This window comes from Microcaecilia unicolor, chromosome 1 (genome assembly GCF_901765095.1).
Source record: "Microcaecilia unicolor chromosome 1, aMicUni1.1, whole genome shotgun sequence".
Taxonomy (NCBI): domain Eukaryota; kingdom Metazoa; phylum Chordata; class Amphibia; order Gymnophiona; family Siphonopidae; genus Microcaecilia; species Microcaecilia unicolor.
The window spans coordinates 750,481,087-750,506,967 of record NC_044031.1 but is presented as its reverse complement, the minus strand read 5'-3'; the positions used below and the strand labels follow the sequence as shown (position 1 = coordinate 750,506,967).

Sequence of the window (25,881 nt, the reverse complement as noted above, 5' to 3'; positions counted from 1 at the left end):
ATACCTTTTGTTCCATCTGGGAGCAGGGCTTCAGAGCAACCAAAGCCAGACAGTGACAAAAGGCATGTTGCACAGGGAGTGATTCTGGCTTGGTATGGTTCTATATATCCGTTGGTCTTAAGGTCCTCAACCGGGTAGAAAAGGCAACCGTAAAAGCCAGATGGATGATTGAGTGCATAGGGAGAGGAATGGCCAGCAGGAAAAAGGAGGTGATAGTATGATAGTACTTCTGTTTGAGATTCTGGTGAGACCCCATTGAGGGACCCTTTTACTAAGCGGTGGTAAGCTGAATATGGGCTTACTGCTTGCCATTCCAGAACTACCGCTGGCCCAATGCGAGCACCCAGTGTGCGACATTTCCGGCACTAGCGGAAACGTTTTAAAAATATTTCTGCAGGTGGTTACCCAGCATTAATTGGGCAGCGGTTACTCCCGGGTGAGACTGACACCTCAATGGGTGTCAGTAAGTGCCCCCCCCCCCAACATAGCCACGCAGTAAGTTCAGTCTTACCACATAGCCATTTTTTTTCGGCCTTTTTACCCGCTGCGGGCAAAAGGGCCTCTGAACGTTTAGTAAAGGGGTCCCTAAGAGCACTGTGTACAGTTCTGGAGACCGCACCTTCAAAAAGATATACACAAGATGGAGTCAGTCATAAGGTGGCCCACTAAAATAGTCGGTAGCTTCTGTCATAAGGTGTATGGCGATAGTATTAAAGAGCTCAACAAGGAAGAAAGGCGGGAAAGGAGAGATACAACATAGACATTTAAACACCTCTATGGCAGAAAAGTATAGGCGGGGGGGGGGGGGTCTCTTTCAGTTAAAAGAAAGCTCTGAAAGAAGGGGCATAGGATGAAGCTGAAAGGGGGTAACATTAGGAACAATCTACGGAAATATTTCTTTATCGAAAAAGTGGTAGATGCATCGAATGGTCTCCTGTGGAGGCTGATACGGCAGAGGATTATATCTGAATTGAAGGAAGCAAAAGTCGAGCACAGGGAGAGACAAGGATAGTAGGTATTAGTAGTTGGGATGGGAGGACTGGATAGGCCATATATAGGGTTACCGTATGTCCAGATTTACCCGGACATGTCCTCTTTTTGAGGACATGTCCGGGCGTCCGGACGGGTTTTGCCAGTCCGCCCGTTTGTCCGGATTTCTGGACAAACGGACGGGCGGCGGGACTATCCTAGCCTCCCCTTTCCTACTATCTACTGCCCTGGTGGTCTAGTGACCTCTTCGGGGCAGGAAAGAGCCCCCTCTTTCCTGCCCGGAGCGCTGCCCTTGCCCTGCATCCTGTTGCCGTGACGGTCTCGGGATTCAAAATGGCCGCCGAGAGTTGAAGCGGCCTTCGCGAGTCTTCAACTCTCGGCGGACATTTTGAATCCCGAGACCGTCACAGCAACTGGATGCAGGGCAAGGACAGCGCTCCGGGCAGGAAAGAGGGGGGGCTTTTTCCTGCCCCGAAGAGGTCACTAGACCACCAGGGCAGTAGATAGTAAGTAAGGGGAGGGGAGGTAACCCAGGGGAGGGGAGGGGAGGTGATGGGGGGGCAGGGGAATATGTGACGGGGGCGGGGTTAGGATGTGAAAGGTGTGGGGCATGGGCGGGGCGGGACACGTGTCCTCTTTTTGAGAGGACAAAATATGGTAACCCTAGCCATATAGTCCTTATCTGTTGGCATTTTCTATGTTTCTAAGTTAGGTTAATGATGGGATTTAAAAGTTTCTTCATTTCATAGCTGTCCTCAGACTATATTGTCTCTCTTCACCAAAGACAGAACCACAAAACATGTTTTTCCTTTTATTTATTTATTTATTTATTTTTACAAAGTCAGTCCCAAAGTGGCATCACAGACGTTTCTTTATTTATTGACTAATACATTCTATGATTGAACACAGATAATTTATTGTGACTGCAGTAACTTTTACACTGTACATAACCTGCACTGTATAAGCACACATCGATAGGATTACTGCTCTCTGTTTGAAAAGAAACTGATTAAAATGCAAAGTGGCATATGACAAAAAGTTTAAAAAAAAAAAGAATCTTACCCTATAATTTTGTGTTCTGAGCACCATTTTTGGTCAGTGAGCAAATGCAATCTTTGAAAATAACACTCATATGTAGAAAAACTATTCACTGAAGCGGAAAAGTCATTTCGCATTGACAAAACCATTAGACAGAACATCAAAAATCTCAACAGCAAGGGATCAAAGTGAACTAGTTTTATGAGTTTATGGCGAAGGGGATAGAAAGAGGAGAAGGAACGGAGACTGTTCATGAAATAAATGTATTTCTCAAAAGAGAAATGGTACCGGTTCCATGGGGTTGGCGATATTCTCAGAAATTCTAGGAATCCAAGATGTGCCATTTGTGATGGCAATATTAAGGTACAAAGTAATCCTCTAGCACGCTGAAAAAATGGGCCATGTACCACCTTGGTTCAACAGATATCCTAACTGGTTAGGAAAAAATCCCGTTTAGAGCAGGGCTTCTCAACCCTCTCCTGGAGGCACCCACTAACCAGTCAGGTTTCCAGGATTACGACAATAAAAACGCACAAGAGACATACAATGGGTTTCCAATGCATGCGAATCCCTTTCATGCTTATTCATTGTGGTAATCCTGAATACCTGATTGGCTAGGGATGCCTCTGTGAGAGGACTGAGAAGAAATTATTTAGAGCAGAGCTTCTCAACCCAGTCCTCGGGGCACTTAAGCACATACCATATTTTTCGGACTATAAGACGCACCGGACCATAAGACGCACCTAGGTTTTAGAGGAGGGAAATAGGAAAATTTTTTTTCCTTTTTCCCCAACTCTAAAACCTAGGTGCTCCGGTGCGTCTTGTCCGAATCCCTCCCTCCCTCCGAGTTCGGGATCGCCGTCAGGGTTACCTCCTCCCCCCCCCTCCGGCCCTGTCACCACTTCTCCCTACTCACGCGATCTTCCCTGGTGGTCTAGTGACGTCGGGGCAGGAAAGAGCCCCCTCTTTCCAGCATCCTATTTCCAACAGTGGCCAATCCAGGTCACAAATACCCGGCAAGATCCCAAAAAAGCACAAAACATTTTATACTGCTTATCCCAGAAATAGTGGATTTTCCCCGTCCATTTAATAACGGTCTATGGACTTTTCCTTTAGGAAGCCGTCCAAACCTTTTTTAAACTCCGCTAAGCTAACCACCTTTACCACATTCTCTGGCAACGAATTCCAGAGTTTAATTACACGTTGAGTGAAGAAACATTTTCTCCGATTCGTTTTAAATTTACTACATTGTAGCTTCATCGCATGCCCCCTAGTCCTAGTATTTTTGGAAAGCGTGAACAGACGCATACTCAGCTAGTCAGGTTTTCAGGATATCCACAACGCATATGCATGAGATAGATTTGCATGCCAAGGAGGCATTGCATGCAGATCTCTCTCATGCCTATGCATTGTGGATATCCTGAAAACCTGACTGGCTGGGTGTGCCCCGAGGACTGGGTTGACAACACTGCTTTAGAAGAAACATTACGTGAAACCAACTGGAAAGGATCTGGTGGCAAAGAAGGCTAGGGCATCATAGAGATGACTGGACTAGATGGGAAGGTGGCAAAAATTAGTCAAACTCCACCCCCCACCCCCACAAAGGTAGTTCCAAATGGGCGTTGATGATGCTGGAGCCCCAGTAAGGACTTGACTGAATGGGCAGTGAAGCAGGAGGAAACGTGCAGGTCCCACCTCAAAAAAAGAATCTATTACATTAGTAATTCTGCATGGACATTATGACTGGAGAGGGATAATTGATCAGCGCAATCCAAGTTGTTGAGATGGCATTACACGTGGTTGGCATTTGCTTATCTTTTCAAAGGCCTTTGAGGATTCTGTGGTTAAGTCCCTTCATTTACACACAAGAGAAGCCTTTAGTTGGCTCTGTTTCATTTATATTAATAACTAGCCGTTAAGCCCGTTAAAACGGGCGAGATTTGTGTTTTGCAAAATGTAATAATTCTCACCTCCTTCCATCCATGTGCAGCAACCCTGCTCTCTCCCCTGCCCTCCCCCCTATATCCAGCAGCCGTCCTGTATCCCCTGGCCTCCCCCCCCCCCCCCCTCCAGCAACTATACTCTCTCCCCTGCTCTCTCCCCTGCCCTCCCCCCATGTCCAGCAGCCCTCCTCTCTCTCTCCTGTCCTCACCCCGTCCACCGATCCTCCCCCCCATATCCAGCAACCCTCCTCTTTCCCTTGGCCTCCCCCCCTCCCCCGTCCACCAACCCTGCCCTCCCCCCATGTCCAGCTACCCTCCTCGCCGCCGCTCCCTCCCCCCTCCGTGCCGGGCCCCCTGCACTGCCCTGACAGCGCCTCTCACCTCCGTGTGAAAGCGCTACAGGCAGCAGCAGATCGCTCTGCTGCTGCCTGCAGCGCTTCCACATGGAGGTGAGAGGCGCTGTCAGGGCAGTGCAGGGGGCCCGATACGGAGGGGGGCGGGAGCGGCGGCGGGGATGGGGGGGAGGAGGGAGGTTGGTGCGCGCGATGTTCGTTTCCAGGCTCCAGCGGCAGCAGCAGCGTCCGACAGTCTGACTCCGTTTCCCTCTCTGTTCCGCCCTCTGACATCATCACGTCTTGCCGCGAGGGCGGGACAGAGAGGGAAGTCTCTACTGCGCATTTGCAGGTGAGTCGGTCACTTACCATTTAAATGTTTGATATATCAACTTATGGAATCCACATTTGTACATAACATTTAAAAGTTATCCAGGATAAAAGAAGAAGCAGAGAAGATCACTCATTACTGCTCACCTTGGTCCTTATTTTAGAAGCTCGGTTCATGCTTTGAACATCTGAACACCAGCATTTAGACACCTACATTGCATGGACGTCCACATCTCAATTTTATAAAGCTAGGATATGGATGTCTAAAATTGCAGTACGTCCCTATAGCAAGGGAGCGTGTTTTGGGCAGGACTAGGGAGGGGCTAAAATATGGACATCTAACTCCAATTGCAGAAGGAGAAGGGATATATTTATGTCCAAAAATATTAATGGTGGTATTTACACCTGATATTTGTACATCCAGGTTACAAAAAGGTGTTCTGATTCAGCAGCTGCCACTGGAAGGAAAATGACAACTCACCTCCTTAATCTTCCAGTGGTTGCTGTCTCCCTCCCTCCCTCCCTCCCCCAAATGTGAACTAACAAAGGATACCAGGATCTATGATAGCTTCAGGAACTACAGATGTTCATGGACAGAAAAATACCTACTGTATCTGAATATATACCTGCAATCCTGAAGACTATTGAAGTGATGTACTTTCAGGTACAGTGGATGTTTTTCTGTCCCTGGAGGGCTCACAATGAAAAAAGGCACAATCAAATGAAGTGGGACTTGAACCTGGGTCTCCTGGTTCTCAGCCTACTGCTCTAACCGTTAGGCTACCCCCTCTGCATGGTGATCTACGTGATCATTTTATAACATGGACATTCCTATGCCACCACAAAGACGTCCACGTTAATCTGGACATTTCAGTTTGTATAATGGATATTCATTCTGGACGTCACCAGCACGTGGATGTCCATTTCTCATGTATTTTAGAACAGGCTGTAAATCAGCAGATCCTGTCCTAAAATACATGAGAAATGGATGTCCATATATTTATTCAAACAACAACAAAACCAGGGGACACAAAATGAAGCTAGAATATGGTAGATTTAAAACAAACAGGAGACAGTTTTTCTTTACTCAGCGTGCAGTTGGACTCTGGAACTCGTTGCCGGAAAATGTAGTGACAGCAGCTGGCCTTACGGAATTTAAAAGGGGTTTGGACAGATTCCTGAGGGAAAAGTCCATTGAACATTATTAATTTGGGGGGGGGGGGGGGGGCGGGTTCTTCAAGCCTGGATTGGCAGCTGTCGGAGACAGGATGCTGGGCTTGATGGACCCTTGGTCTTTTCCCAGTATGGCGGTACTTATGTATCCCACTATTATCCAAAAATAAGTTTTGGTTCAAAGTGGCTTACAATTTACATTTTGGTGGAGTTACAATAGTATCGTGCAATGTGGAGAGGGTTTCTACAGTTCATGTGGTTATTCATAGAGTTTTTGAAGAGAGATTTGAGGAGGAAAAGGTAGTGGTAGCTTTTGTGTTCAATTGTAGAGTTTTGGTGATATCTATTCATACAGTTTTTGAAGAGGTAGATTTGAAAGGAAGGCGACAATATCTTTGTGATTAGCTGTAGAAGTTTTTGAAAGGCTTCATCCATTTTCTGATCTGGACTTCTTTTCTATAATGCCCTCCATTACGTATTCAAATTTCAAACCAGCTAGGATTTCAAGTACATGTTAAATCTTACAAGCCCCAAGGAAATAACGAAGACTTTTAGGAAGCCATCAATGAAGTAATGACGATCATTAGGTTACCTGAAAAGTCAGCCGCCAAGAGTGCTTCTGCCCGCAGAATTTTCACTTGCAAAAAGCCAACATCCTTTATGTTCTGGAATGATTTCTTTATACACTAAAAATGGGAAGGAAGGGGGATTTAAAAAAAAAACAGGACATTTCCACCAAATTCACATCTCAATGGTCACTTGTCCGAAAATGTTCTCTGACTTATGCTTATGTTTTGCTATAGATTCTTCTTGTCAGAACTTCTAGTGGAAGAATAATGTATTTAGCGCCCCTTTTACTAAGCCGCGTAAGCGTCTACACACACCCAACGTGCGCCAAAATGGAGTTACCGCCTGACTACCGCATGGCTCTTGCAGTAATTTCATTTTGGGCGCGCGTCCGATACGCGCATCTGAAAAACATTTTTTTTATTTTCGACGCGCCTAATGGATGTGCGCCAAGTTGCATTTGACGCGCGTAGGTCATTACCACCTGGATTCTTTACCGCTAGGTCAACGGCTGGCGGTAAGGTCTCAGACCCAAAATGGACGCGCGGCAATGTCTATTTTGCCGCACATCCATTTTCGGCAAAAAAGGGCCTTATTCACAGGCGCGTTGGAAAAATGGATCGGCGTGCCCAAAACTTGCGCCTACACTACTGGAAGTCGTTTTTCAGTACACCTTAGTAAAAGGACCCCTTAGTTAAACATCTAATCCAGTTTCATTCCACATAGAAAAAAACCTTTGCACTTGAGAGGTTTCACTGGATGCAGAAATCACATAGCCCGCCAAAGTACAAAAGGATGGGTTTTTGGCATTCGAAACTGGCTAGCTTGAATTGCATCTTGCACGAAATATCAGGAACGTTCATTTCACCATCCAGTAAAGAGCAGTCAATGTATGTGTGATCACCATAGGGTTCTGGATTTCTAGGGTTCCTCCCCTGAAGCCTTTCTTGGTCATGTGACCACCCACAAATAAGATCTAATGCCCAAGTTAATTTTACTTCAAGCAACATTCCATTTATACCAGCCAACTAGTTCAGTTAAGGAGGTTTCTTTGTAAAGAAAAAAGGAAAATAATGCACAAAAAAATCTAATTAAAAAAGAACGGAACCTTTTGGTTGACAATAATTAAAAGGCCTTTCCTCCCTCTTTTGGGTACCAAGATTAGGATTTCAGCAACTTGATAATCTTTTGAATTAAAATGGTTCTAGGCACCAAGATGGATCCTGTGCAGAAGGAAGGGAGCCTCAGGAGCTTAGCCTAGAATGGGTGGCAGAGCTGGTGGTTGGGAGGCGGGGCTAGTGCTGGGCAGACTTATACGATCTGTGCCGGGGCTGATGGTTGGGCGGCGGGGCTAGTGCTGGGCAGACTTATACGGTCTGTGCCAGAGCCGGTGGTGGGAGGCGGGACTGGTAGTTGGGAGGCAGGGATAGTGCTGGGCAGACTTATACAGTCTGTGCCAGAGCTGGTGGTGGGAGGCGGGGTTGGTGGTTGGGAGGCGGGGATAGTGCTGGGCAGACTTATAGGGTCTGTGCCAGAGCTGGTGGTTGGGAGGCGGGGATAGGGCTGGCCAGACTTATATGGTCTGTGCCCTGAAGAGGACAGTACAAATAAAAAAGTAGCACATATGAATTTATCTTCTTGGGCAGACTGGATGGATCGTGCAGGTCTTTTTCTGCCATCATCTACTATGTTACTATGTAAGATGTGGAAGGGGTTCTTACTATGGAAAAAAAACCCCATCCTAATGCTTGAAGAAAAGCAAATGCATTTTTGTGGAAATATATATTTAAGTAATTCCATGACAGGTCATTCACGGTGTCATTGCCTAATGCAAAGAGTTTTCATCTGCAAGAAATTAGGAAGAAGACCAAAATCCTGGCATGCTCTTCCTTTGATCATATACCAGATACCTTCCTATGAACTATTTTGCCAAAGCTTGAAAACATGGATGTTTAAACAGTTTATCTAATTAATTTGGGGGACCTTTTATTAAAGGGTGTTAAAGCACTGAACTTGCTGTTAACGCAAGGAAACAGGCCACTATGCAACCGTGTCAAAGGGTTTTGCTGTAGGTTGCCTGTGTCCACGTGCTAAACTGCGCATTACTGCATTCTTTCAGATTTTTTTCCCTCAAAGGCCACGGCATGGGCGGAGAGCGACGTGGAAGTGTCAGTTAGCTAGTGCATTATACTAACTGGCTAACACGGTTATGGTCCCACGTTAACGGGAACACTAATGCACGACCTCCAATAAAAATAGTGGGAACGCCCTCCAAAGGTGCAGTGTAAAATTTACAGCTACTGCAAAGTAAAATCTCATGTTAAGCCGGACTGTAACAACACCCTTTTTAGTGCTGCCTTCTAATGGGGCAATTCTCTAACCGGGTGTCTCCAATTAGGTGCCCAAAGGGCATGCAGTAGGACCCTATTCTATAATGGAACTTAGGCAACTAGGTTCCATTTTAGAACACAAGCAGAACAAGCTGTCGACGAGCTGGTGTAACTGTGTGCGCCTAAGAGCGGCAGGGATGCACATAACTTACAGTATTCTGCAATATCCCCTAGATTTGGCGTGTCTAAATTTGGGCGCGCTCCCGAGATGCACACACAAATTAATTGACTAATGAGCCAATTAACGCCAATAATTAGGAGCTAAAAACCAACCATCAAAGTTAATTGGTACCCACTAAAATCTGCACGTGTAGCTAGCTGAGTGCTGTTCTATAAGGCGTGGCGCCTAACTGTACTAGCGCATAACTCAAAAGGGAGCGTGGCAACGTGCATTCCATAAAAGTTGCGTGCACAGTTACAGAATATTGCCTCAGCGTGCCTAGCTTAGGCGTCAGCACTTACACCAGGTTCCAGCAGGCATAAGCCTGGTGCCCAGAGTTAGGCCTGGGAATTGGCAACTAAGTGCAAATCTATACAAGGCACCCCCTTTATAGAATAGCACTTGGCGTCAATTTTTTCTGACGCAGAATTTTGAGCTCCATTTATAGAATTCCCCCCTATTCTCCGGATTCTATATATCGTGCCTAGTGTTTGTGCCAAACTCCAAGCATACTCTATAACAACACAGCTATGGAAAGCATTACCCAAAATATTAAAATCAACTCAGAACCATCTAAATTTCAGAAAATTACTGAAGACCAACCTGTTCAAGAAGGCCTACCTTCCTGACTCAACCTAATTTACCTCTTCTTTGTTATAGGAAAATCCATGGACCTTATTTTTAAATTCACTCTTATTATCTCTGTTTTTCTACACGTTACCTATACGTTTACTATTTTACTTCTACAATGTTTAATTGTATTTTACTGAACTCCAGTTTGCCCTACGGTCTTATGCAAGCCACATTGAGCCTACTACTAGTGGGAAAATGTGGGGTATAAATGTGTTAAATAAATAAATAAATGACTTAAGAAACAAACAATAATAAGCACTAATTAGTAATACTTAGAATTTTCATGCACAACTCACTAAGCGCATTCTGTAATGTAACACGCCTAAATTCTAATGTGTGCAGCCGATGTTCAGGCTGGTGCCCGACTACATCAGTGGATAAAGCAAAGGCAGCTTTTTTGCTCTCTTAACTTTATGCGCATATTAAGCCAGTTCGCAGACTGAATATTGCCGCCCAAACTCCACCCCTGACTGCCCCTAACCTAGCAGGTTATGGAACAGCTGGTTTGAGCTGATATTCAGAAGCACTTCCTAGTGGATGGACAGCTCAGCAGGAGTTACTGCCCGGTTAAACCACTGAGGGGCACTTTTACAAAGGCGCAGGAGGGCTAATGCGCAGGTTGCGAATGCCAAATTGGCACTGCCACTGAGGTAGCACGCGTGCCTGGCAGTAATTCTGTAATTTGGAGCACGCCGAATTCCACAGTAAAAAAATATTTTTTTCCACCGCAGGGACGTTCCTGGAGGTAATTGGCAGTTGGCGCATGCTGCACGGTTACCGCACAGGTAGTGGGTGAGCCCTTACCGCTAAGTCAATGGGTGGCATTAAGTACTCAGGCCGTAAATAGGCACGCGCTAGTTTTAATTTTGCCTTACGTCCATTTTCCAACCCATAAAAAACCCTTTTCTTCCAGACGCGGTAAAGAAGTGGCCCAGCGCGCGTCCGAAACACGAGCCCACACTACCGCAGGCCACTTTTTACCATGCCTTTGTAAAAGGACCCCTTAGGACTTTTTGTTGTTATGTGAGTTTATTTCAACCTCAGAAGCAGACATGTTATTATGAAGTACTTACATATCGCTGAGAAATCTGCTCTCTCTCACTGGGTTCTCCGAGTGGGCAGACGCACAGGTCAGAAATGGAGACTCCAGAGAAAAGTGCAACTGTGATCAACACAAGTATTAAGCCCTGGCTATTCTCCAAGGGCAATTCCAAACGATTCCTCTGCTCCAGGGGAAGTGCTGCAATATCCACTTTACACCTATCAAATACAGTCATTCAATTAATACAAAATAAGGATCACTCAAAATCAAAACATTGCAGGCAGAAAAAATAATTTCACTGTATGGCTGATGTGCCCAGGGTGATTAAAACACCACTGCATGATAAAAAGCCAAATTTCACTCTTTGCGGGTTTATCCGTCATTTCCTCTAATCGTTCTACTTTTCAGTTTATGATTTTCTGTTTTGTTACTGCTTTACTGCAATATTTTCTTTTTCTGTGGAAGGTTACATTATGCCATTAACAGCCTTACTCAGAGGTGGGAAAAATAAATAAATTATTCCATTAAAATCCTGCCATAGGCACTTACTTTACCTGTATCATTACCAAAAAAAAAAAAAAGATTTCAGTAAATTCCAAGTGATCCTGGGACCAAATCAGATCAATACTCAGCAAAGCACACCAGATCTTTCCTATCCTGTAATTCTATAAGGATCATATAGATAGACAGGGGGGGGAGGGGGGAAGTTATCAGCCTGGGCTACCGTCAAGAAGGGTTATTTTACCAGTAGCTCATGCTATTTCATGCTACCTCCTTACCTATCCTTATCCTTTCTCTCACATCTCTTCTATTCCATTTACTCCTTGTTCATTTGCCCTATCACGTACCTCCTTTGTTTATTTATTTATTTATTGCATTTGTATCCCACATTTTCCCACCTCTTTGCAGGCTCAATGTGGCTTACAATACATCATGATAGGGAGAGGAGATAGTGGTTGAAGGATGGGCCATTTGGCTCTTATGTGCCATCATGTTTCTATGTAGTTGAATCTGTATGTTGCTTTTGATATGGTTGATCACAACTTTCTTGCTTCTTTTTTGAAGAACAGAAACCGTAAAGTGTTTTACAATAATGAGAGTTCCCATTCTTGAACACCCGGCTATGGAGTACAATCAATTAAGTGCCACAGAATATGCCTGATTAACCCTGGACAAGCGATTTTAAAAGACAGGTGACCAGATTTAGAGACCCTAATGTGGGATTTCTAGATTAGTCCTGGTGCACACTGGCCTCATGGCCCTCCTCGTAATAAGACTAACAACAGTGTGGGTATTTGACAGCACTGGCTCCAGCTGAACGAGAAGAAACAGAAAAAGTGGAAATCACGGACAAAAAAAGTAGAACAGATTAAAACATCCGGACTTACGTTCCCAAAAGTTCCTCGTGCTTCCTGTTATCTTTACCCCACACCTCAATTTCCAACAAGCCCGTCCTGTTGGAGAAGTAGTGAAAATCAAACCGTTCCCTCCACTGGGGATTTGCACTCTGACACAGTGTCTAGAAAACATGTGGTTACAAGATTTACTTTTCTCATACAAAGGTGGTTTGATATCTGATGCATCGTCTCGTCAACGTTTCACAAAATGGTTAAGAACAGAAAAGTAATATCTTCAATTCAATATCGTTCAGCATGATTTATCAATAAACACTGCATTCATGGCACACTGTGAAAAACTTTGTTTTAGCCTGAAATCTATTTGTTAGAAAATGATAAGACATTTTTTAATACAAGGGAAAGCTAAATCACATTTTAGGAAACTATCGCAGAACAGGGCAAATTCGCCCCGATTGTGTTTTTCACTAGTAATCAGAGAAAATAAAGGGATGGAGTGGAGGAGTGGCCTAATGGTTAGAATGGCCTAATGGTAGAGTGGAGGAGTAGCCTAATGGTTAGAGTGGACGAGTAGCCTAATAGAGTGGCCTAATGGTTAGAATGGCCTAATGGTAGAGTGGAGGAGTAGCCTAATGGTTAGAGTGGACGAGTAGCCTAATAGAGTGGTCTAATGGTTATAGTGGAGGAGTGGCCTAATGGTTAGAGTGGAGGAGTGGCCTAATAGAGTGGCCTAATGGTTAGAATGCAGGAGTAGCCTAATAGAGTGGTCTAACGGTTAGAGTGGAGGAGCGGCCTAATGGTTAGAGTGGAGGAGTAGCCTAATAGAGTGGCCTAATGGTTAGAGTGGAGGAGTGACCTAATGGTTAGAGTGGAGGAGTAGCCTAATAGAGTGGCCTAATGGTTACAGTGGCCTAATGGTTAGTGTGGAGGAGTGGCCTAATGACTAGTGCAGCGGCTTTGATCCTGGTCATGTGGGTTCAAATCCCATTGAAGCTCCTTGTGACGCTGGGCAAGTCACTTAACCCTCCATTGTCCCAAGTACAAAAACTTAGAATGTGAGCCCTCTAGGGACACAGAAAGTACCTGCATATAACGTGTACAGCACTGCGTATGTTAGTAGTGTTATAGAAATGATTAGTAGTAGTAGTTGGGTAGATTCAAGAAAGGGCACCAAGCTTAGCAAACCGGGATGATGTGCGCTAAGTTTGAATTCTATAATGGCAGTTGCGCATGGAATTATCATTATAGAATATAGAATGTAAGTCCGCAGTTTCCCACCTAACTTCAAGCCCGAGCACTTACTCCATGTCAAAGCCTGGTGTAAGTAGGCATGTCTAACCGTTGGCAGTTAGGCACCTAATCCACAGTATTGTACAACTTGTGGGCCCGATATTCAGCTGGCGGCAGGCAGCACTTTTGCTGTCCACTACTGGCATTAAACACAGATATTCAATGCTGGCCCATTTCCAGCAAGCGACACTGAATATTCAGGTTTTTTTAACCGCTAAAAAGTTAATCAGTTATGCCGATATTCAGTGCTAACCAGTTAAAGATAGGACAGCTAATTATGCGGTTTTATTTGACCGCTAAACTTATCCAGTTAGGCACCGAATATTGATAGCTAACCAGAAAAGTCACACGATATAGCAGGTTATCTACTAGGCGCTAACCGCTAATATTCAGCGGAGATAACTGGTTATATCCCACTGAATATTAGTGGTTAGGTGCTGAAATGCTATTTAACCATTGGTAATTAAAAAGCTTTGAATATCGGTGGAGGGGTGTGTGCCTAACTCCTAGGCATGCCCTTCCCATGTCCACGCCCCCTAGATGTTACACAAGATAGAACTGGGTGCACAGCTTCAAGAAAAGCGACTAAGGGCAGTTGTGTACACAACTGGTACCAATCATCACCAGTTATCAAAACTTATGTTAAACCCTGATAAATCAAAGCTCCTTCTTTTTACAAATCAGCCCACCACTTCGTTAACAATTCCAGTACAGCTACACTCCATCTCGTTTCCTCTAGTACAGACTGTTAAAATACTCGGGGTCATTATTGATTCAGACCTCTCATTTGTTCCATAAATTTCTGCTGTTCCATTAAACCTCTCTTACACCCACCTGCTGATGACATCTGGTACATTCATTGGCAATTAGTCAACTCGACTACTGTAACTCTCTACATAAAGGACTTCGCATTAGGGCCCTTTGCCGTTTACAGCTAGCACAAAACACAGCTATTAAAGTCATTACCGTTCATAGAAAATTTGATCATGTCACCCCACTCTTAAAAACAGCTCATTGGCTTCCACCGACTCATCGCATAACCTACAAACCATTGCTCCTAGTCTATAAGAACCTCTCCACAGGTGATCCTGCGTACTTATCCCGTTTTCTTAACGCTTATTGTCCCCCCTCGTGCTCTCCGATCAGCACAACAAAACCAGTTTGTAGTCTCATTTTTGGGGGAAATCCGCCATGACACTACACGTCAGTCTATTTTTTTCAGTTCAAGGCCCTGAACTTTGGAATAAACTACCAGCTCACCTCCATCTTTCATTTTCCCTTTCCAAATTCAAAGCGGATTTGAAAACTTTCTTATTCCATGATGCTTATGACTAGAACAGACCGTACCTGCTCTACGTGCTGTAGACTGGGTTGCGCCATGGAAACCGCCAACTCCCCTTCCTCTCGTATTTCAAGTTTCAAGTTTATTAATTTGCTATTATTGACTGGGAGAAGCAATAGCAAACTACAAGTGTTTTATATACACTGTACTTCCCATATACCTCCAGATTCTATATATGGTGGTCAAAATTAGCACATAAGCACCACCATACTGAGAAAAGACCAAGGGCCCATCAAGTCCAGCATCCTGTCTCCGAGAGCGGCCAATCCAGGCTTCAAGAACCCGGCAACCCCCACCCTCAAAAAATAATAATAATTTTTTAATAAGGCTAAATGGACTTTTCCTTCAGGAATCTGTCCAAACCCCCCTTAAACTCCATAAGGCCAGCTGCTGTCACTATATTCTCCGGCAATGAGTTCCAGAGTCCAACTACACGCTGAGTAAAGAAAAACGTTCTCCTATTTGTTTTAAATCTACCATATTCTAACTTCATCTTGTGTCCCCTGGTTCTATTATTGTTTTTAAAGTGTAAACAAACGTTTCACATCTGTCCGCTCTACTCCGCTCATTATCTTGTAGACTTCTATCATATCACCCCTCAGTCGCCTTTTCTCCAAGCTGAAGAGCCCTAACCTTCTTAGCCTTTCCTCATAGGGAAGTCGTTCCATCCCTTTTATCATTTTCGTCATCCTTCTCTGCACCTTCTCCAATTCCTTTATATCTTTTTTGAGATGCAGCGACCAGAATTGAACACAATATTCGAGGTGCGGTCGCACCATGGAACGATACAACGGCATTATAACATCCTTGTGTTTGTTTTCCATCCCTTTCCTAATAATACTCAACATTCTGTGCGCTTTCTTAGCTGCCGCAGCACACTGAGCAGAAGTTTTCAACGTCTTATCAGCAATGACTCCCAGATCCCTTTCTAGGTCTGTGACTCCTAACGTGGATCCTTGCATGACATAGCTGTAATTCAAGTTCCTCTTACCCACATGCATCAATTTGCACTTGTCAACATTGAACTTCATCTGCCACTTGGATGCCCAAATTTGTGCATGTGCCCAATATAATTGCATAACAAGCCAATTAGCGCCGATAATTGGGTGCCATCAATCAAGTATTGGCACTAATTGTCAATAATTGGAATCTAGACATGTATCTTTATAGTCAATGTTCTATAAAGATGCACGTAAAATTTTTATACGCAGATATGAATGGAGGTGTGGCCATGAAAGGGGCATGGGTGGGTCAGGGGCGTTCCTGGATCTGAAAAGGGGGCATGACCATGGAAAGGACATGGGCACAGGTGGATCTATGCCTAATTTAGGCATGAGGATTTACACCAGGTTTCAGTTGGTATAAATCCTCACTCCTAAGTCAGAGCGCTGTTTATAAAATAGCACTCAGGGCTCATTTTTTTGGTACTATATAACGCATCTAGCCCATAATGTGTACATTGAGGTCCAAGATATGTTACCATGTTATAAGTGAATCCACATGACATCCTGTTCTACAGTATAATATGTAATAACAAAACAAAGCAAACAGAAAAAAAAAGGACCCAACTCTTGTGGGGGTCTACAACAGAGTGGAGGAGTGGCCTAGTGGTTAGAGCACCAGTCTTGATATTCAGTGGTGGCCGGTTGAAATCCCACTGCTACTTCTTGAGATCTTGGGCAAGTCACTTCACCCTCCATTAACTCAGGTACATACTTAAATTGCTAGCCCTTCAGAGACAGGAAAATACCTGACTGTAAATCACCTTGAGCTACTACTAAAAAAGGTGTGAGCTGTTAGATTGATTGTGAGCCCTTGTGCCTATGCCGAGGCCTAGGAAGGACCTTGGTCAAGGCCTAGTGTAGACCAAACAGGTGCTATGCAGTAACAAGGGCCACGAAGCCCCGCACACTCAAGAAAATCAGCAAGCACCACAAGAAAAGGGAAACAAACCACTGATGCGGGCCGCAAGGCCGAACGGGAACCCACTCGTACAGAGTCCAAGCATATGGGCCGAAAGGCCGAACTGGAACCCACTCATACACTAGAGAAGGGAAAAGAACAATGAGAGGTCCCAGAGGGGACTAGAGCTCGGGCAGCGCACCAGCGCCAGGCACTGACACCAAGAGAAAGAAGTCAGACCAAACAGGTAGATACAGACAAAGGCTACACAGAACCTGGGTAGCTGAAGGCAGATCCCTACAGAAGGTAAAGATGAAAGGCAGGGTCGGAACAAGACACTACTAGGCTCGCAGGACCTGAAGGAGCAGAGCTCCACAGAAGGCAGAGAAGGAAAAGACAGACAGAAGACAGGGACTGCTAGAATCCACAAGGTGGAGAGGGGCCAGAGCTCCCCTCCCCCAGAGCCAAGTAACAAACAGTATGCAAATGGGTGCTCACAAGAGCCAGGAACAAACACAGCACACCAAAGGAAAAGCTGACTAACTGAAAAAGCAGCTTCAATCTATAAAGCCCAGGTAAGGGGAACAGAGCACACAAGAGTTAAATAACAAACACTGCACACAGAGATTAAAAGCAGATTACAGAGCAAGACTGCTTAAAGAAGCAGCCAAATAACAAGCACTGCACACAAGGGGTTACAGAGCAAGGCAAAATAAAGAAGCATGGCTCACAAGAGCCAAGAATAAACAGGACACACAAGCAGTTAAAGCAGGCTACAGAGCAAGGCAGAATAAAGAAGCAGGGTTCACAAGAGCCAAGTAACAAGCACTGCACACAACGAGAAAAAGCAGATTACAGAGCAAGGCTGCTTATAGAAGCAGGGTTACCAAGAGCCAAATAACAATCACTGCACAAAAGGGGTTAAAGCAGGCTACAGGGGAGACAAAACAAACAAAGAAGGAACAAGCTTACCACAAACAGGTCAACACCCAAAGCAGGGAAAGGAGGCGCCAAGGCAAACGGAGAGACAGCAGACTCAGCTGCACAGCAGTGAAGCAATCAGGGAGAAAGCTAGCTACAGCCAACACACACAGGAACAACAGACAAGGGGGAAAGCAACGAAACTACAGAGAGCACACCCAGCGGCACGAGCACAGGCTAAGCAGGAAATGAAAGCTCACAGCTGCAAGGGATAACACTAGAGCGTCCCCTATAGGGAGAGGTAAGTTTAAATAAGGTCTGATGTCTGACGTCTGCTGCCTCAGACGTCAGCCCAATCCCTGACAGGCCAATCAGGACTGAGTCCCAGTCATTCCCCTGCCTGTCCCAGTAGAATCATAACATGAGCAAAATCCAAATAAATACATAAAATATAATAGGACACGATCTAGAAAGTAGACACACAGGGAGGAATTCCATATAGGGAGCTGAAAGTTAGGGGTGACAATAAGATCCACACTGAGTCCCTATTCTATAAAGGCACTTGACCTTTATAGAACATGGGCATAGTGTGCAGGTCACGCCTAACTCTGGGCACTAGACTTATGCATGACAGAAACAGGTGCAAGTCCATTGCCCAAAGTTAGGCACGGATCAGCACTAAACTTGGCACCTAACTTTTGGGAATGTCTACGACCCGCCTATGCCCCGCCCATGGCCACATCGTCTTTTGGAATGTATGCAGGAAAGTTTAGGCAACAAATTATAGAATAACGCACCGGGGGAGGGGGGGGGGGATCCACACACAACTTCAATAAAGCACCAATTATCACCAATTAAGTGGCCAACTGGTGCGCATGTCCTCATTACGTTGGGTGTGGATCTTAGATCCATGCACAAATTCCAGCATTCAACTTTGGGCAAGCTATATAGAATCCAGGGGATAGTTTCAGCTGGTAGAACATAGTAAAGACTTTTATAGTCCATCCATTCTTCCCAACAAGGGCGACCAGAGCTAAGCCTATCAGTCTATGCAAAGGTTACACTCCTTCATGATTACACCGATTCAGAATTCAGTGGCGTCCATAAGCGACACAACTATTTGCATTCATCAACGCTCTTTATTAGGACCAACAATGCTCCTATTTTAAAGACACATCATTGCGTTTGCCAAATATTTTTACTAAGACACCCTGTCGAGTCATCATCTCATAAAAGTTTTTTTTACTACAGCCCTTGGTCTGTTTTGAAAAGCCAGATTCTGTTCCCACTTGTCATCTGGTTGTGATTCCTATGTGGCACTTTGGTGTTCTTTCTACTTCTAATTACTATTATTTTATTACAGAAGAATTATATATAGGGCCTGGCCTGGTGACTCAGATGCAGTTATGTGCACTGGCAGGTGCCTGGCTTTGATTCCCAAGTCTAGCTTCTGCACCTTAGACTGGCCAGAGGTATTACAGTGGTAATGATCAGAGCACAAGAGGAGTGGAGTCTGGCTTTTGCCACTGCACAATGGTAACACTATATCTAATCCTAGGTGTTATTCATAGAGGGATCTAGAAGAAGTTGCAGTCTATGATCCCTGGTAAAGGAAGTTCATCGTGCCAGCTGAACTAAATGTAAGGAGGAGATAACTGGAGGGTTAAGTGGCTTGCCAAAGATCACAAGAAGTGGCAGCAGGATTTGAATTCAGGCTTCCCTGGTTCTCAGCCTACTGTAGGTTACTCCTTCACATTTCAACAAAAGTGGATTTTAAAGTCAAACATATCATTAAGAAATTCCATAATAAAGCCTCATGTGAATATGGATGATGAGAAATGAAGACCAGAATATCTCTTACTGGGCCAACAAAAAGGTGCTGAAGGACATGAGTCAGATCCAGAGGCCAGATTGTCTCCCTTCTTTGAAGGATGCGGTATGGACTCAAAAAGATCATTCCTTCTCTAACACACCTCGTTTGTGCATTCAATAAAAGGGAATACAATGCAGGAAGACTTGAGTAGCATGAAATGTTTGATACTAAAAAGAACTCTAACTACCTCCGTAATCAACACAAAGACTTAAAGCGCATACCTTACTCTTGTACCTTTGGTCTCCCAATCGGAATATGACAAAGGAGGCTGGTGTGCTACCTTCCAGGATATTCCTCCCTTCTAATAATGTGATGGTGATGATTCCATTCCACAGCTGGCTCTTCCGCATGGATTCTGACAGCTGAAGGTTCTGCATAGGGTTTGACTAGCAAAAAGATAAGGAAGCATGAGAGAGGCAAAACATTTCTGCGGCGCAACAGATCCTAAGACTAGTCTGCAAGTCTGAAGAGCAGTAATTAAAACCACTGCCATCTACAAATCTTATATAATAAAACGTGCCTCCAACATTCTGAAGCCGAGAAAGTGAAGCCTTCAAGCCTTGAAGCATTCCTGCAATGTTCCAGAACTACGTGTCATCAATTGAGGAGATGGAGCCTTACACAGCACATGAATGCTTCAAGGCTTGAAGGCTTAACTTTCTCGCAACCACACACACTCACTCTCTGTCTCTCACATACACTCTCTCTCACACACTCTCTCTCTCTCACACAGACTCACACACACACACACACTCTGTCTCTCACACACACTCTCTCTCTCTGACACAAACACACACACACACACTCTGTCTGTCTGTCTCTCTCTCTGTCACTCATTCTCTCTCACATACACACTTCATCTCTCACCCACACACTCTCTCTCAAACATACACACTGAGGAAAGGGGGGTATGGAACATGCTGGGGAGGAGAGGGAGGGGGGCATAGAACTCGGAGGGAAAGGGGGGCCAAGAACTTGGAGGGGAGGAAAAAGAGGGAGGGAGGAGAGGAAAGAGAGGGAGAGGAGAGGAGAGGGAGGGAGGGAGGGGGGCCTGCACCTCGGACGGAAGGGGGGCCTGGAACTCGGAGGGGAGGAGAGGAAGGGAGGGAGGGAGGGAAGGAGGGGGTCATGGAACTCGGAGCCCCCCCACACACACACACTCACTCTCTGTCTCTCACATACACTTTCTCACACACACTCTATCTCTCTCTCTCACACACACTCTCTCTGTCTCTCTCTCTCACACACTCACTCTCACACACACATACACTCTGTCTCTCTCACACACTCTCTCTCTCTGACACAAGCACACACACTCTCTGTCTCTCTCTCACTCATTCTCTCTCTCACTCACACACACACTCCATCTCTCACACACACTTTCTCTCTCTCACACACACACTCTCTGTCACTCAAACATACACACTCCGAGGAAAACCTTGCTAGCGCCCGTTTCATTTGTGTCAGAAACGGGCCTGTTTTACTAGTAATAATAATAAGGTAAAATGTGCTAGCATGAAATGGAACAAAATTGCATGGACAGCGGGTTTTATTTTGAGTTGTAAAAAGCAGAATGAAATTTGCTACTTCAGAAATGGGATCTTTGATACCTCAATACCATAGGCGTAGTTTGACTGTTTCATTTGGGGGGGGGGGGGGGGGAAAAGAATGGGCGGAGCATATTAGCATATCATTTGCATATATACATATGCAAATGAATATGCTAATATGGAGGAAGGAATTGAAATTTACAGGCAAAATATCACAGATGCACATTTCAAAAAGCTGACACATTTCAATTTATAAATTATGAATAAAATACTTTTATCTACCTTTGTTCTCTGATCATTTAGTTTTTCTATTCGCTTTGGTCCCAGTGTCTTCTGTTTTATGCAGTGTCTTCTTTCCAGTAGACTTCCCTCTGCTCCCCACCCTCCCAGTCCCATCCATCTCTTGCTCCTTCCCTCTGCTCCCCACCCCTCCCAGTCCCATCCATCTCTTGCTCCTTCCCTCTGCTCCCCAACCCTCCCAGTCCCAACCATCTCTTGCTCCTTCCCTCTGCTCTCCACCCCTCCCAGTCCCATCCATCTTCAGTTCCTTCCCTCTGCTCACCATCCCTCCATCCCATCCATCTTCTGCTCCTTCCCTCTGCTGTGCCTGACCTCTCCCAATCCCATCCATCTCCTGGTCCATCCCTCTGCTCCCCACCCCTCCCAGTCCCATCCATCTCTTGCTCCTTCCCTCTGCTCCCCACCCCTCCCAGTCCCAACCATCTCTTGCTCCTTCCCTCTGCTCCCCATCCCTCCCAGTCCCATCCATCTTCTGTTCCTTCCCTCTGCTCACCATCCCTCCATCCCATCCATCTTCTGCTCCTTCCCTCTGCTGTGCCTGACCTCTCCCAATCCCATCCATCTCCTGGTCCATCCCTCTGCTCCCCACCCCTCCCAGTCCCATCCATCTCTTGCTCCTTCCCTCTGCTCCCCACCCCTCCCAGTACCATCCATCTTCCCTCTGCTCCCCACCCCTCCCAGTTCCATCCATCTTCCTTCTACTGCCCCCCCCCCGCGAGGTCCAAGATCATGACTCCGTTTACCTCCTATCTTCCTCCCTCCCTCCGGCGCAGGCAACAGTCTTCAGCTTTTTCAGCGTTCCTGGCAGCGGTAGCGATGGACACGCTGCCTTCGGTCTGCCCCGGAAGCCTTCTCTTCAAGTTCCTGTTCCCACCTACTGTATGTGGGAACAGGAACTTGAAGAGAAGGCTTTGGGGCAGAGCCGAAGGCAGCGTGTACATCGCTACCGCTGCCAGGAACGCTGAAAAAGACTGCTGCCTGCGCCGGAGGGAGGGAGGAAGAGAGAGGGGTAGACGGACACGCTCCTCTCCGTCCGCTTGGCTTCCCTGCCCTCTCTGTCTGCGTCCCGCCTTCCTCTGATGTCAGAGGAAAGGCGGGACGCAGACAGAGAGGGCAGGGAAGCCAAGCGGATGGAGAGGAGCGCGTGCCTGCATGTGTTTGTTTGTTTGTTTTTTTTAACTAATGGCGCGGCGGCGCCTCGTCGTCGTTTGGGGGGGCATTGCCCCCCCTCGCCCCCCCCCCCAGTCTACGCCTATGCTCAATACTAAGGACATAATCTATCATCTTAGCAATCTCTCGTGTGTATTTGTATCTTCCTATTAAAGCCACCACCATGACATAATTCTTCTGAATGAAATGGACCAGGAGACAATGAGGCCATTACAAAACAATTTCACAATAGAACTTGCATCCTGTAAAGTTTGTGATAACAGGAACTAGTTGATGAGGAAGTGGAAGGGACACATCTGAGGTGAATTATTTGGAAAACATCACAACCAAATCACCAAGATTGATCAGCACAGTAACAGAAAACCTGTTCTATGAATGTCCAAAGAACACTACATCAAATAGCTCAAAGCACAATTTCCAGCTGAAAATCAATGAAGACTTATGGACACAGGTATCCATCGAATTAAAAATCTCAGTTGTTGAATACTCTTGGGTAATGGCTGGCTTCATGATTAGGCAAGACTAGGCCATCACCTAGGGTGGCAGCTTTTTAGAGGTGTAGCAAAAAGCAGGGGCAGTGAAAGCATAGCAATAGGTCCTGGCAGACAAACAAACAAACTCAAAAGAACCAGCAACATGCAATTTTACACATGGGGCGAGTGGGCAATTTTCAAACAGCCCACCTACCAAGGTAAATGAAACATCTCTTTCTCTCTGTATATAGGTCGATATTCAGCCAGTGGTGCTCAGGGGGACCAGTGCACTAGAAATTCTGGCTCCTCCCATGTCCAAATGGCTTGCATTTGGACGTTTGTGACATGGACATCTTTGGTTTCGAAAATCGCCGAAAGTCAAAGACGTCCATCTCTAGTGGTGTCCTAACCCAAGGACATCCTTGGTATTTTCGAAACGAAAGATGGACTTCCATCTTGTTTCGAAAATACGGTTTTCCCTGCCCCTGGATCTGGACGTTTTACAAAGACGATCAAATCGCAACTTGGACGTTCTTTCTAAAATGCTCCTCCACATGTTAGCCCTGGGGGCGGTCAGCATTAGTTTCGGCCACTGCCACTATTATGTTCAGCTATTAAATAATGGACCATGATAGGGACGCAGGCATTGAATATCTGGGTATGTTCGGCTGGCTGTCCCTTATCCGGTTAAGAGTGATATTCAGCACTTAACCACCTAAGTGAAACCGGATAAAGACAAGACTGAGTTTTATACAGTCTGATAAGTCTAGTTAACTTTAAAGCTGAATATTGGCACTTAAACCTTTAAACTTTAAAGCTGAATATTGGCACTCTAACCTCCTGGGCTAATGCTTTTAAAATGAAATTAAATAAAGAAAAAACGCAGTGCCTGGTTCTCTCATCCCAATACTCCCCTTATCTCCCGAATACTCTCAACACCCTTGATGTCAAACTTCACATATCTGACAACTTAAAAATACTGGGAGTAACGATAGACAGCCATTTATCTTTTGATAACCACGCTAAACTCACCACGAAGAAAATGTTTAATATGATGTGGATATTGAAACGAGTGAACCCTTATCTCCCACTCAACACTTTACGGAACCTGATACAGTCTACTGTTATTACCCACACTGACTACTGCAACAGTGTCTTTTTAGGATGCAAAACCCAAATACTGAAGAGACTCCAAACTGCCCAAAACATGGCAGCCAGACTTATTTTTGGCAAATCAAAATTTGAAAGTGCATCACCTCTTCAAGCGAAGCTTTACTGGCTCCCCATCAAAGAAAAAATACATTTCAAGATCAACACAATGACCCACAAGATCATCCATGGCGAATCCCCTGGCTACATGAATGAATTGATCGACCTCCCTACTAGAAACAGATCTATTTCTTCACGAACTTATCTCAACTTACACCTTCCCAATTTTAGAGGAATTAAATACAAGACCTACTACGCATCCAGTTTCTCCTTTTCGGGCAGCCAGCTTTGGAACGCTATACCCAGACCAATCCGATTAATAAATGACTTCTTGCCCTTTAGAAAAATGCTGAGAGCTCATCTCTTCAAGCAAGCCTATCCTAATGTCCCAACCTAATCTCGCCAACCTCCACTCCCAATTCTGTACTGACTTAAATACCAACCTCCCATCCTTCTCTTTCCATCTCTCCTTAATTTTATCCAGTGCGTTTTTTCTGGCGAAAAAGGTGCCGGTACTCAAATGCCAGGCCACTCTTCAGGGGTGGGGTAATCACTGAGGGACCCACCCCACAATAGCCAGCCCTATGCAACCAGTCACAGAATCTATGACAAGGCAGAACTGGTGTGTAGAGCCTGAGATCTTTCATTAAAACTTGGGGACCATGGATCAATTTTTGTAGACAATGGAAAAGGTGCCGGTATTCAGTACCCCCAAGTACCCCCTCAAAAAAAGCCCTGATTTTATCCCTCCTTACCCTCTCTCGCAAATTACACTATCCTATTCTGTCTACCCTCTTTTAACCTAGTCATATATTAGCTAGCTCAGCTTATCATACACTACTAAGCCCAACTTTACATTGTTTTACTACTGTTTTATTAAAATTCTATTAACTTTGTATTTCAAATTACTATGTAAGCCGCATTGAGCCTGCATTGTGTGGGAAAGCACGGGGTACAAATGTAATAATAATAATAAAAAAAAAGAAAGGCTAGGGCTTTTCAGTTTGGAGAAGAGACGGCTGAGGGGAGACATGATAGAGGCATATAAAATAATGAGTGGAGTGGAACAGGTGGATGTGAAGCGCCTGTTCACGCTTTCCAAAAATACTAGGACTAGGGGGCATGCGATGAAACTACAGTGAAGTAAATTTGAAACAAATCGGAGAAAATCTTTCTTCACCCAACGCATAATTAAATTCTGGAATTTGTTGCCGGAGAACGTGGTGAAGGTGGTTAGCTTAGCAGAGTTTAAAAAGGGGTTAGACAGTTTCCTAAAGGACAAGTCCATAAACCACTACTAAATGGACTTGGGAAAAATTCACAATTCCAGGAATAACATGTATAGAATGTTTGTACGTTTGGGAAGCTTGCCAGGTGTCCTTGGCCTGGATTGGCCGCTGTCGTGGACAGGATGCTAAGCTCGATGGACCCTTCCTCTTTTCCCAGTGTGGCACTACTTATGTACTTTTGTGCGAAATCCACCCCCCCCCCCCCAGACTGTCCACAAAATACCCAGCCACGGCTCTAATAGTTAGTGCAGATATTCAGTGACATTAACCAGTGAACTGCCGCTAAATATCAGTGGATAGCCCTGCACAACCAATTTAGCTGGCTGGCATCCTCTCCTGCCCAGTTAGTCACTTTGGGGCCCTTTTACAATACGGCCTGGCTACTGCATGCCCCAGGCAATAATTACGAATTTGACGTGCGCTGAAAACACGTGGTAGAAAATATTTTCTATTTTCTACTGCAGAGCACCTACCCAGCGGTAAATGGCAGTTGGTCTGTGCTGCATGTTTACAGCCCGGGTAGCGCGTGAGACCTTACCGGTAAGTGAATGGATGGCGGCAAGGTCTCAGGCCGTAAACGCACACACGCTGGTTTTCATTTTGTCACAG

At 45.2% G+C, this 25,881-nt stretch overlaps 1 protein-coding gene across 1 annotated transcript in view; it reads right to left on the bottom strand.

Moving 5' to 3' along the window:
- The window catches only part of MCTP2 (multiple C2 and transmembrane domain containing 2), a 376,016-nt gene that overhangs the window by 154,874 nt on the left and 195,261 nt on the right, over positions 1-25,881 (bottom strand). The window contains exons 9-12 of the mRNA XM_030189721.1: positions 19,503-19,667; positions 11,987-12,117; positions 10,630-10,816; positions 6,399-6,492 (exon numbers count right to left, since the gene is read on the bottom strand). Of these exons, the coding sequence (XP_030045581.1) occupies positions 6,399-6,492; positions 10,630-10,816; positions 11,987-12,117; positions 19,503-19,667 (577 nt within the window). The remainder of the gene's footprint in view (positions 1-6,398; positions 6,493-10,629; positions 10,817-11,986; positions 12,118-19,502; positions 19,668-25,881) is intronic.